The 13,190-nt window shown below is 50.0% G+C and overlaps 1 protein-coding gene across 1 annotated transcript in view; it reads left to right on the forward strand.

Moving 5' to 3' along the window:
* The window catches only part of elp2 (elongator acetyltransferase complex subunit 2), a 139,226-nt gene that overhangs the window by 29,936 nt on the left and 96,100 nt on the right, over positions 1-13,190 (forward strand). The window contains exon 9 of the mRNA XM_033042787.1: positions 1,948-2,043. Within this exon, the coding sequence (XP_032898678.1) occupies positions 1,948-2,043 (96 nt within the window). The remainder of the gene's footprint in view (positions 1-1,947; positions 2,044-13,190) is intronic.

The following is a 13,190-nucleotide window of genomic DNA, read 5'->3' on the forward strand; positions in this document are numbered from 1 at the left end:
GGGATGTGTCATTTGTGCCCACATGGATAATTACATTTTTCACATCTGGATATTTATCAAGAAAGCTCGTAAACTGCGCTAAGACGTCCAAGACTTTAGCTCTAGGGAAAGAGTAAGTTACAGCTGAATTCACCCTCATGCTTTTCATAATGGAGTCACCAATTATAAGCAACGTCGGAGGAGGGGACGAGGGAGGAGGGTCCACTGCTGCTGAAGTTGCCGTTGGATAACCCTCTTCGTGGGGGGAGGCCGTCTCTTGAGTCCTGCTGGAACCACAACCTGAGAGGCACCCCATGTGGGAGGGGGCGGACGCCTCCAGGCCTTTGCCGGAGCTACAATGTGGGAGGCTGAAGCCATGGCGGGGGAGAGACTGCCAGGGACCGCCACTGAGTCTAAAGATGGGGATGCAGTGGACAACTCTGGATGGGCAGGGCCCGCGAGAGGCACTGGAGCATAATTGGCCGGTGGTGATGCATGCCTTGTCGCAGTTGACAGATCCATGAGAGATAATGTACGACGAACGGTATGGCTATGCAGTGACGGGAATTTATGCTCATCCAGGATGTTAAATCTATCAATTAGTCGTTGAGTTTGCGATGGTGGGAGGCGAGAGGGCCGTCTTCCACGTTGCTTTCTTCTGTGGACTACAGACCATGGGTCTGTTGACTAGGTGTAGAGCTGGTCATAGTCCTGGGTCTGGCTCCATGCTGTGTCCAGGGGCAAGGGGCTTTGTTCTAGGACGGTGCAGTAGAACACGGGACAGTAGAGTCCTACCCTTCAGCAACATTAGTGGGTCCAGCAGGACCTAAGGCCGGCCACCAGGGAGTCGAGGAATTGTTCATCCTCGCGAATCGTATGTAGGGTGGATAATCTGCCTTCCAACTCCGTGATTTTCTTACTCCGACAGACAGTTGTCACATCCAGATGTAGAGGTGAGTGGGGGCATGATGAAGTAGAGTGATCCGTTGATGTCTGGCTCGGCCTCCACGCCTCTCGCGTGCTTACTCTCTGGGTCCATGGGTTCACCTTGGGCGACGGAGCCTCAACAAACTCCACCCTGCAAGCGCTGACGACCTGGGGCTCCTCGACGCCGTCCCCGGACTACCCCGTGGGCTCAGGCCCGGCGTCAGGCCCAGGCTGTGCGGCAGGCCCTGGGGCGGCTTGCTCCACGAGTCCACCTGGGGTGGCGGCGCTACCATCAGGCACTTGGTTGTGCCCTGCGTGTCGATGTGCTCTGGGTGCCGGACCGGCGGCCTGGTCAGGCGGCGGCAGACTCTGCGCCTGTTGCCAGGAGCGGAGCCACCTGAGGATGATGTCCGCCATCATAAAAGGTTTCAGTGGATTCACTGGAGGATGTTGCAGTAATGCACTCTTATCATTATATCAGCGAAGGGGAGATCTGTTCACATTTCTGACATTGAATGCAAGGTGTCAGTTTCTGCTCCATGTTGGATCAGGCCTAACCAGAGATACATATGTGTGCATACCCAGTGAATCAATAAAGCAAAAACTTGAAAGACAAAAAATAAATGGCATTTAATGACTGGAATAACGATTAAACAAAATACATATGACTGGAAATAACATTCAACATAGTTGTTTAAGACTGATTCAAGTTTGCAAACAAATAGCGGGTGAAAAGACTAATTTTGCTCACTTTGCTCACTTCATTCAAATTGTTAATTGTTTTACACAGAGGGTGACGAGTGCCTGGAATGCACTGTTGGTGGTGGTGGTTGAGGCTGATACTATAGTGGCATTTAAGAGACATGGGAATGGAGGGATAAGGATCATAATAAGGCTTATTATAAAGGATATAAAGATAGGATTTAGTCTTGGCATCACATTCTGCACATTGTGGGCTGAAGGGCCTGTTGCTATGCTGCACTGTACGATGTTCTATGTTAACATTCTGTGAAGTTACAGACACTTTTTTCTTTTCTCTAGAGGGCGAGGTGTCATATGCAGTGACACTAGAAACAGTATTGTCTGGTCATGAAAACTGGGTTTATGGGCTACATTGGCATCCTCCTATTTACAAAGGTAAGATTTCACATTGCTTTTAAAATATTCAGCTTAATATTTAGAGTGCAATAAAAAAAAATGTGCAGGCGCACCACCGATTTTACAGCAACTGATGGTCCGGCACCACCAACAATCTGGACCAAATTACAAGAGCACACTTGATATCCCCGCCGGAAGTCGCCCCGAAAATGTGGCGCCTAGGCCGGGCGAGGCAGCAGATCTCGACCTCGTCGGGATTTCTGCGGCCAGGCTTCCAATCGGCGGGTCGAATTTACCCCTGCGGTCAAGGCTCTGGAATTCTGAGCCGGCAGATCCTTTGTCATAACCGGCTTACGAAGCTGACTTTGCGGGCCGATATCTTGCCCTGCCAGCAGCCTAGGCAGACTGTTCCAGTACCGTTCGACTCCTCTTGGAGGTCTGCTTCAGGCGGTGGGGACGGTGGGCATGCCCACCTTACCACAATTTTGGAAGATCTTGGGTCGGTGTGGGTTGTCAGGATGCAGGTGGCCGCTAATCTGGCCCTCGTCGGACTTCCAAGAGCAATTCATTACCCGTTGCTCGAGCTGCCCGAGCAAGAAATGCAAGTTTCGCTGTAAATTTAATTTACATTTAATGTTTTTTTTAAAAACGTTTCTAGCAGTCCATGGTGCTTTACAGACACGGGATACGTTTTATTAGTGGGTCAGAGGTGTAATGTATCATTATTATGTGAATTCCATTGTTCCGGAAAAACGGATAAACCGGCAAGGCTCTGGAACAAGGGTGCCAGAAAATCAGTGGGCCTCTGTTATGAAATAAGTTCATAAGTGATAGGAGAAGAATTAGGCCATTCTGCCCATTGAGTCTACTCTGCCATTCAATCATTACCAATCTATTTTTCCCTCTCAACCCCATTCTCCTGCCTTCTCCCCATAACCTTTGTCATCCTTACTAATCAGGAACCTGTCAATCAGTACTTGAAAATACCCAATGACGACCTCCGCAACCGTATGTGGCAATGAATTCCACAGATTCGCAACCCTCTGACTAAAGAAATTCCTCCTCATCTCCTTTCTAAAGGTACATCATTTCATTCTGCGGCTGTGCCCTCTGATCGTAGTCTCTCCCACTAGTGGAAACAACAAACTCTCCACATCCACTCTATCCAGGCCTTTCAATATTTAGTAAGTTTCATTGAGGCTCCTCCCTCATCCTTCTAAACTCTAGCATGTACAGGACAAGAGCTGTCAAATGCTAGAGTAACACAGACTTCAACTAAACAATATGATAAACCTAACTTTATACATAATGGCCCAGATTTTATTAAAAACTCACTCCATATTAAAAGTGCATTAAATTTGTACGCTATCATTCTACATAGAAATTATTGGAACGTATGCATGAATAACGAGCACATTAGAGACGTACTGGGAGTTCCAAGTTGCTTAATTGTTGCTCCCATTGTAATTCTAATTACAAATGGTAATAACTTAGCCCCCTCCCTCTAACTCAATGTTATTGACAATTGCAATTTGCTGAATTAAGGGATTTTGATTATTTTTAACACAGTGTACAGAATGATGCTAATGGGTTCAGTTCCAGCAAAGTAATTCTTTATTCTTATTCATATATAAATTAAAAAGATTACTTTATTGCCATTCAGATAATTATCAACATGAATCTGTACAAAAAAAATAGTGTGGAGGCTGTCACCTCCCCTCTTTTTCCTTGTCCTTCCTCAGGGTTGATGATAATTTTAAAATGGTCTAATCTCTGCTCTATTCTTCCTCAATTAATTTTTGTATGAAATGAATTAAGTGTAGAATTTGAATGTATTTGCTCATAAAATGGAAAACTACCAAGACACTAATCTTGCTCTTTTCATTTTTAATTACACTGGCAGTCTATCTAAAAATGTATCGGTGTTAAAATTAAAATGTTAATTAACCACATAATTTGGTATCTTCAGCAACCTTAGTGGTAAAATATAAAAATATAATATAAATCATGTCTTTAATCCAAAAATCTAATTTATTAATATAAATTCTAGCTTGAATCCTTGTAATCCTCAATTCCCACCTCATTATAACTATTCTTTACCCCTACTTTTGTTCTTTTCCTTACACCAAGCTTACTTGTCACTTAAATAATCCTTTTCTGATACAGTTGGCTTATGTTCATGTTGTGGCGGTCCCTGATGGTGAGCCACGCACAGTGCAAACCATCGGCTCTGGAGGGGGGAGTCACGTGTCTTGGTGACGGGAGGTTCAGGTTACGGTGCTCCTCTGGGGCGTATTTAAGGTCGGGAACCCATGCCTTGGGTGTGGTAGTAGTTAACAATAATGATTTGGCTGGACAAACTTGGTGTCCCGCCTCATTCTTTTGGCTGGACAGTTTCGAGTCCCGCCACATTGGTGACCCTCGACGTTCTGAAATAGACATTTTGGACCATAGCATGCACGCCGCCAGCGCTCAACCGCCGTTGCCGCAGACCAGGCCCAACTGACCATGGTCACCCTGAAGCTACCGACCTTCTGAACCTCTCAGCCGCACGTAAGGTTTCAGCAGGCCGAGGCGCAGTTTCATATCCGCGGGATCACGGTCGGTGAAACCCGTTTTTACTACGTCGCCAGCACACTCGACCAGGAACCAAGTGGTACCTTACCTGCGCGATCTGCCGGTGGCCGATAAATACCGAGGCCTCAAGGCGCTGCTACTCCGCACCTTAGGGCTCAGCCGCCTGGAGCCAGCGGCGCGGATCCTCAACATAGGCGGGCTCGGCGACTGGAAGCCATCGACCCTCATGAGCTGTTCGAGTACGCAATCCTGCAGCAGTTGCCGGAGGACATCCGCCTCCGTTTGGATGACCCCCTGGCGCTAGCGGAGCGCGCTGACGAGCTGTGGCTGGCCAGGCGACAGGAAGTGGGTGCGCTGGATCGGTTGTCCACAGCGCCCTGGAAGGCGCAGCACTCGTGCCCACCGGAGGCCCTGCTGAGCCTCTCGCTATGGGAGAAGTTGGCAAAAGAATGTGGTGCTTCTACCACCAGTGCTGGAGTTCGGCGGCCCGCCAATGCCTCCCGTCCTGTTCGTTTCCGGGAAACACTGGGGCTGGTGGCGGACATGATCCAGCCGTTCCTTGGCGCTGAATTCCTGCGGGCACAATTGCTCTTAGTGGAGGTGAGGAGGCGGCACCTCGTCCAGGCTTCCACATTGGAAGCAATCTCCCTGCGCTCTGTGGCGTCTGCCGCACCAATCCGCAACCCGATGGCGGCAGTGGTCAACGTTTATGCCCAAATCTTGGCCACAGTTCAACTCGGCCATCCCGAAGCATGGTGTGCTGCACCATATACTCACTTCAGAACAACCGCTTCACGCCCGTGCCCGCAGGCTGGCCCCCCGACAACCTCCAGATCGTGAAGGTGGAGTTTCGTAACATGGAGGCAATGGGGATTGTCCGCTGTTCCGACAGTCCATAGGCTTCCCCGGTGCACATGGTGCCCAAGGTCTCCGGTGGCTGGAGGCCTTGTGTCGACTACCACAGCCTGAACGACACCACCTCTGCAGATCGTTATCCCATTCCTCACATCCAGGTCTTCTCCGCCCATCAGGCCGGGGCTAACTTCTTTTCGAAAGTAGACTTAGTCCGGGTTTACCACCAGATCCCTGTGCGACTGGAGAATGTGCCGAAGATGGCGATAATCAGCCCCTTCGGGTTGTTTGAGTTCCTGTGCATGCCCTTCGGCCTTAAGAATGCCCCGCAGGCATTCCAACGCCTGATGGACACCGTGCGTCGGGGGCTTGACTTCTTGTTCATCTACATGGATGACATCCTCGTGGCCAGTCGTTCGCAGCAAGAGCATTGCGCCCACCTTCGTTTGTTATGCCAGCCAGCGCCTCAACGAAAACGGTCTGGTAATCAACCCTGACAAATGCCAGTTTGGTCTCCGTGCCATCGACTTCCTGTGCCACCGGGTAACGCAGCACGGTGCTGTTCCTCTACCGGTTAGGGTCGAGGCCATTCGTCAGTTCCCGCGGCCTTCTACAATGCGGGGCCTGTAGGAGTTCATGGGGATGGTCACATTTACCTCCGATTTATGCCAGCGGCGGCAAGAATAATGCGGCCGCTCTTCCAGTTGTTAATTGGTAAGCGGCGGGATGTGTAGTGGGACAATGTCGCTGTAGCGGCCTTTGAAGGGGTGACGGAAGCGTTGACTTGGGCGTCGATGCTGGTGCACCCGCGGGCCGACGCCCCCACAGCTCTAACCGTGGATGCCTCGGACTCAGCGGTCAGCGGCGTGTTGGAGCTGTCATTCGATGGTCACTGGCGGCCTCTCGCCTTTTTCAGCCGCCAGCTTAACCCGGTGGAGAAAAGTTACAGCACGTTCGACCGGGAGTTTTATCGCCTTGCACCTGGCGGTACAGCACTTTCGGTATTTCCTAGAGAGCCAGGAATTCATCGCTTTCACCGACCATAAGCCCTTCACCTTCGCTTTTGCCATCTGCCACATCACTGGAAAGTAATCTGGTCATGGACGCCTTGTCCCGCCCGGTTATTGCAGCCGTACTCAACGTGGCCCCGGGAATAGACTATTCTGCCTTGGCTGCGGTGCAGCTGGCAGACGACGAGATGCCAGCATACCAAACTGCGATCTCAGGTTTGGTGTTCGATGACATGTCGTTGTGTCCCGCCGGCATTACCGTTTTGTGCGACGTGTCCACGGGGCAGCCGCGGCCTATTGTTTTCGACGTTATTTTCAACGTTATTCATGGATTGGCCAATGGGCGACGGTGGCGATGGTTGCTGCACGGTTCATGTAGCATGGGCTGCGAAAGCAAGTCGGCCGTTGGGCCCGGGCGTGTATTCCGTGCCAAACATTGAAGATGCAGCGGCACATCCGGGCGCCAGTCCCGCCACACTGTATTAATTCACCAAAGTCATGAATTTGTGTACTGATGAGTGCAATGTTTTTGTTTAACCGGTTGAACAGTTATAGCAAGTTATATTACAGTCAGGAAAATTATTAGGACTCCGGTTCTGTTTGTGATTTGATAAAACATTAATCTATTATGTGGTGCATATCAAAAACTTTTACAAATCTAAATACAGCTCCATGTTACTTTATGAAGGAGGTCAGCCATGCTGATCAAGCAACATTTTTTCCTTTTGAAATTAAAATTGGCTATGTTTAATGCACTATTGTTTTAAATATATATATTTTGATGGATATTTCATTATTTAATTAGCCTCTTAAGTTAAATTGACAGATCAATACTTCCCACACCAATTTCTGTCCAGTGATCCCTCTGATATGAAAATATGCTGTGTTATTTACTCAAAGTAATTTGCAAAACGGTAGCCATTGGATTATCGACATCCACTATAAACCCACTGATTCCCATGGCTATCTAGACTACACTTCTTCCCACCCTGCTTCCTGTAAGGACTCCATCCCCTACTCCCAATTCCTCCGTCTACGCCGCATCTGCTCCCAGGATGAGGTGTTCTACATCAGGGCATCGGAAATGTCCTCATTCTTCAGGGAACGGGGGTTCCCCTCCTCCACCATAGATGAGGTTCTCACCAGGGTCTCTTCCATACCCCGTAACACTGCTCTCTCTCCCCATCCCCCCCACTCATAACAAGGGCAGAGTCCCCCTAGTCCTCACCTTTCACCCCACTAGCCGTCACATACAACAAATAGTCCTCCGTCATTTCCGCCACCTCCAACGTGACCCCAACACTCGCCACATCTTCCCATCTCCCCCCATGTCTGCCTTCCGCAAAGACCGCTCCCTCCTTAACTCCTTGGTCAATTCTTCCCTTCCCTCCCGTATCACCCCCTCCCCGAGCACTTTACCTTGCAACCGCAAGAGATGCTACACTTGTCGCTTTACCTCCCCCATTTGACTCCATTCAAGGACCCAAGCAGTCGTTCCAGGTGCGACAGAGGTTCACCTACATCTCCTCCAACCTCACCTGTTGCATCCGCTGCTCTAGATGTCAGCTGACCTGCATCGGTGAGACCAAGCGTAGGCTTGGCGATTGTTTCGCCAAACGCCTCGCTCGGTCCGCATTAACCAACCTGATCTCCCGGTGGCTCAGCACTTCAACTCCCCCTCCCCCTCCCATTCCGAATCCGACCTCTCTGTCCTGGGCCTCCTCCATGGCCAGAGTGAGCACCACCGGAAATTGGAGGAGCAGCACCTCATATTCCGTTTGGGCAGTTTGCACCCTAGCGGCATAAACATTGAATTCTCCAATTTCCGGTAGCCCTTGCTGTCTCCTCCCCTTCTCAGCTCTCCCTCAGCCCTCGGGCTCCTCCTCTTCCTTTTTCCTTTCTTCTCCCCCACACCCTACACCAGTCTGAAGAAGGGTTTCGGCCCGAAACGTTGCCTATTTCCTTCGCTCCATAGATGCTGCTGCACCCACTGAGTTTCTCCAGCACTTTTGTCTACCTTCGATTTTCCAGCATCTGTAGTTTCTTCTTAAGGCATTGGATCGGCTGAGTGAGTGCCATTTTATTATCGGGGCAGCAGCGGTAGATTTCAAAAGGTAGTCATTGGGTCGGTTAGTTAAGTGGCCAATAAATTTGCTCGCTGAGCTGGCAATAAAATGAAGGAAATGTGTGGCGGAGTGGCCTCTTGGGAGTGGCTGTGTTGGGAGAGAGGCTATGTTTATTAGGGTAAGGGTAAGGAAGCCTGGATAACAAGAGAAATTGAGGCTCTGGTCAGTAAAACAAAGGAGGCTTGGGCCGTATAGGTGGCTGGGATCAAGCGTACCCTGAAGAAATTTGGGGGAGTGAGGAGCATACTTCAGAAGGAAATCAGATGGGCAAATAGGGAGAAGGAGATAATATTAAGAAGATAAATCGGCCGATAATATTAAGAAGAATCAAGATATTTTATAAATATATTAAGGGAAAGCATGTAAATAAGAGAGAACGTGGTCCCTCAGAAACTTAAGTGGTCTTCTCTGCATGGAGCCATAGGAGATATCGGTGTCGGTGGGGCCGCTGCGAGTCGACTGCCCTGCCAGCAGCGTATTCATTAGTTCGACTTTTTGTTGTTTTTTTGGTGTGTTTAAATGTTAGTTTAGGTGTCTCTTGGTGTGTCTTGTCTGGGAGGTGGTGGGGGGCGAAAAGGGGGGAACCGCTTTTGGTCGCCTCCTCGACGGAGAGGTGACATTTTCCATGTCGCCTCCCTTGCGGTCTAACAGCATGGATTTGAGCGGCCTTTCTTGGAGTTGGGCGCGGAGCTTCAGCAACGGTCGCAGCGTGGACTTTTCCATTGCAGAGCGGGCGAACTCTTGCTGGGGGTCGCCAGAGAGGAGTCCTCCAATTGCTGGCCTGGTGACATTGGCATCATGGGGCCGTGGTCTGCGGAGCTTCCAGCCGCCGGGCGTGGCGTGGACTTACCATCCGGAGTCTGGGATCACTTGCTGGGGATCGCCGGAGAAGAGCTCCGACCGCCGGCCTGTGGCCTATAACATCATGAAGCCGCGGTCTCCGGTAGGAAAGTGACGATTCGGGCACTCCAAGCCACGGAGTGTGTTTGACCGTCCCGACGTCGGAGGTTTGATTATCCCAACGAGAGGGCCTGTACATCCGGCCGTCCGTAGCGGCGACTACGGAGGGTTTATGGCCCCGAACACGGATGAACAAAGGAGGAGGACAGACTGAACTTTGTTGCCTTCCACCACAGTGAAGAATGCTGTGGTGGATGTTTATGTTAAATTCTATTGTGTGTTGCGTGTTCTTTTTAAGTGTATCGCTGCTGGCAAATTCATTTCACTGCACCTTCGGATGCATGTGACGAATACAATTGACTTTGACTTTGATGTTTTCACCATGCAGAAAGAAATGAAGACTGGGGAATTTGGACAGTTAATGGAGATATCTTGAGGATAATTTGTATTACGGTTGAGAAAGTGCTGGATGTCCAAGATGTATGATATTAGATAAATCTCCTGGGCCGGATCAGATATAAACAAGAACTTTATGTGAAACTAGAGAAGAAATTGCAGGAACCCCAACTCAGATATATGCTTCATCATTAGACACGGGTGAGGTGCTGGAAGACTGGAGGGAGTTAAAGTTGTGCCTCTATTGAAGTAGGGCTGCAAGGAGAACGCTCAGAAGTATAAACGTCAACCAGACATCTGTGATATGTCAGTTACTGCAGAGGATTCCGATGAATAAGATATATATGCATTTGGATAGTCAGCACGGTTTTGTACATGGGAGATTGTATTGTATGAAGTTAATTGAGTTTTTTTTTTAAATAACCAAAAAGGTTGATGTGCCTTAGACATTGTCTGTATTTAAGGTTATTTAAACAGCAGAACGTCACCTCTGTCACCCCAAGGCATGTTCATTCATAGCTGGAGAGTTTTTGGAGAGGAAAATTGTGTTTTTGAGATGGCACCAAAAAAGCAGCAGCGAAGAAAAATAGTGTGATGCTAACATGCACAACCGTAAAAAAAACGGCCATGCAGGTGTTGCCCACCCAGGAGGAGGAGTGGCAGGAGGTGATGCCACAGGAGGTGATAGTGCAGGAGGAGGTAGCTCTGCATGAGAGACCCCTGGAAGAGGAGACCAGGGTGGTAGTATATGTCCCCACCACCACCCCATCCTTCACTGCCTCATTTGTAGGCAGCAAAGCAGCCCTTTCTCCTGTGTCTGACACAGCATCAGAGGCAGATGCCCCATTGGTGGTGAGGGAGGGCTGGAGGAAGGTTATGCCCTAGACCTTCGCCAGGCAGCAGGAGGGGGACCTTGAGGAATGTTTCCAGCAGAATGCCATCCTGTACGAAAAGGAAAATGAGAGGGATATGCCATGCGTGCGCTCGCAGAGTCCCGTGGCCATTCCAAGCTTGGCGGGGCGATGGTGTAAGGCCCCGCTCAGGTAATCTTCAACCCGGCAACTCGGGCGGGAGAAGTCGCCGTTGCGGAAGCCCCGAAAAGCGGTCACCCAGCAGGGACCCGCGGGCTCCCGGTGCCGCCGTCCGCCAAACCCGCAGTAGCAGCCTCCGAAGCTCCGGAGGTCGGGTGGCAGCAGTGCTCAACCACAGCTCCACCCGCTCCGGACACGGCCAGCCCCGTGACGGTGAGTAGTCGGCAGCTCCGCAGCTGGAACCCCAGGTCGTTCCTGTTGGAGGCAGCTCCACGTTGCAGGCCCAACGACAACCGAGACCCGACAAAGAAAAGGTCGGGTCTCCCGTGCAGGGGAAAGATTTTAAAGTTACCCCCACCCCCCCACACACATACCCCAACAAAAAAAATAACAAAAACTACATAAAAACGAGACAAAAAAATAATAAAACACAGACGGACTGCAGAGGCCGCTGCTGACAAGAGTCGCGCCGCCCACCGAGGTACAGTACAGTACCGATACTCCATATTAAGAGCATTGATTTGCCGTTTAAATGAATTATGTAATAACGTGTCAACGGTAGCAGTGACCAGGCACGGTAATCGCTATCAAAATATGGATGGGGCCAGGGGACAGGGGGGACACAATTTCTTGGCAGCCGCATGCGCATGCGCACACTCACACACGCATGCGAGGCTTCAGAGGGTCAATCCAGCGCAGGTTCAGGAACAGCTACTTCCCTGTGGCTGTTACACAACTTAACTCTGCACCTTGGTGATTGCCAGTCACCCCCCTCCGGACACTCCTTCCCCCAGAAAAATTGCACTACTGCTACTGTATGTACATATATATATTTTACAGTTCCATTATTCTATGTTCGCTCTTCTGGGTGAGATGCTAACTGCATTTCGTTGTCTCTGTACTGTCCACTGCACAATGACAATAAAGATTGAATCTGAGTCTGAATCTAAATGCAGCTCAGCTCTGCCTGTCTCGCCGGGTTATCAGCCCTGCCTGGACTGACGGGACACCAGCGCTGCTTCTCCGCACTGCCCATATTTCCCGTAAGTCCAGGCAGGGCTGTAGGTTAACCTGGCGGGACAGGCAGAGTTAAGCTGGGTTTAGCGCTGCTTCTCTGCGCTGGCTGTGGGCCTGGGGGTACTGCTCCAGTCTGACTCCCGACGTCTCTGGTCACCCCCGGGCGTGGGGGGGGGGCGGGCACTCGGGTGGGAACGGGACAGTGCCGGAGAGCCGGGATCGATCCTGGCTGCGGATGAGGCACAGGCCTGTGCCGAGAGTGTTTTAACACGTCTCCCTCCTCCAATCATCACGCTGAATTATCATGTCCCACCCCCATTGCTTGCTGACCCTCCCCACCCTCTATCAGCAGTCCCACCCCCATTGTCTCGCGGAAAACGGAGATTTCGCCGGGTTTTAAAATCCGGATTACAAAAAATGGGGGGGGGGGGGGTAGGTATGGTATCTGCAGTGCCAAGCCGGGCAACCGCTAATTTCGAGCCCTGCAGATGTGATCTTGAGATATTTGCCCATTTGCTTCCTGTCAAAGTTGACTATGAAAATGAGCCCTACCCGTCATAGCCAGATAGCACCAACATACACCATGCTTACTTTAATTTAGTTTAAAGATACAGATTTAGTTTAAAGATACAGGCCCTTCGGCACATCGAGTCTGCCTCGACCAGTGATCCCTGCACATTAACATTATCCTACACTAGGGACAATTTTTGCATTTATACCAAGCCATATAGCCTACAAAACTACGTTTTTGGAGTGTGGCAGGAAATCGAAGTTCTCGGAGAAAACCCAAGTAAGTCACAGGGAGAACGTACAAACTCCGCAGCCAGGATTAGACCCGGGACTCTGGCGCTGTAAGGAAGCAACCCTACTGCTGCGCCACTGTGCCGCCATGTAGAGATGGGAACGGCTACAGAGAGAGGGAGGAAGATAGACCTGAGATTTAATGAAAGAGATTTGGACATTCTTATCAGTGAGATAAATGACGGAGGTTCTGTGTGTTGGAGAACTTGGAGACCTCTCAATCGAGTATTTCAAAAATAAATTTCAGGGCCTTGCAAGTAAAGTCAGAATGAGTGCAAACCACTATGGTAGAAGTAGGTTGAGCAAGCATCTCTGAAATATGATCATGGATTAATTATTGATGTCTCGTGGACAGTGTTGCTGGTGTTGTGGAGCACTATATGAGGGATTACCTTATGGGGTCCCAGCCCAATTACTGGTGCTCTACTTTGTTAGTAACTATAGGAATGTATAATGGGTCAGTTTGTTTTTTTCAG

Source organism: Amblyraja radiata, chromosome 2, assembly GCF_010909765.2.
Source record: "Amblyraja radiata isolate CabotCenter1 chromosome 2, sAmbRad1.1.pri, whole genome shotgun sequence".
Lineage (NCBI taxonomy): Eukaryota > Metazoa > Chordata > Chondrichthyes > Rajiformes > Rajidae > Amblyraja > Amblyraja radiata.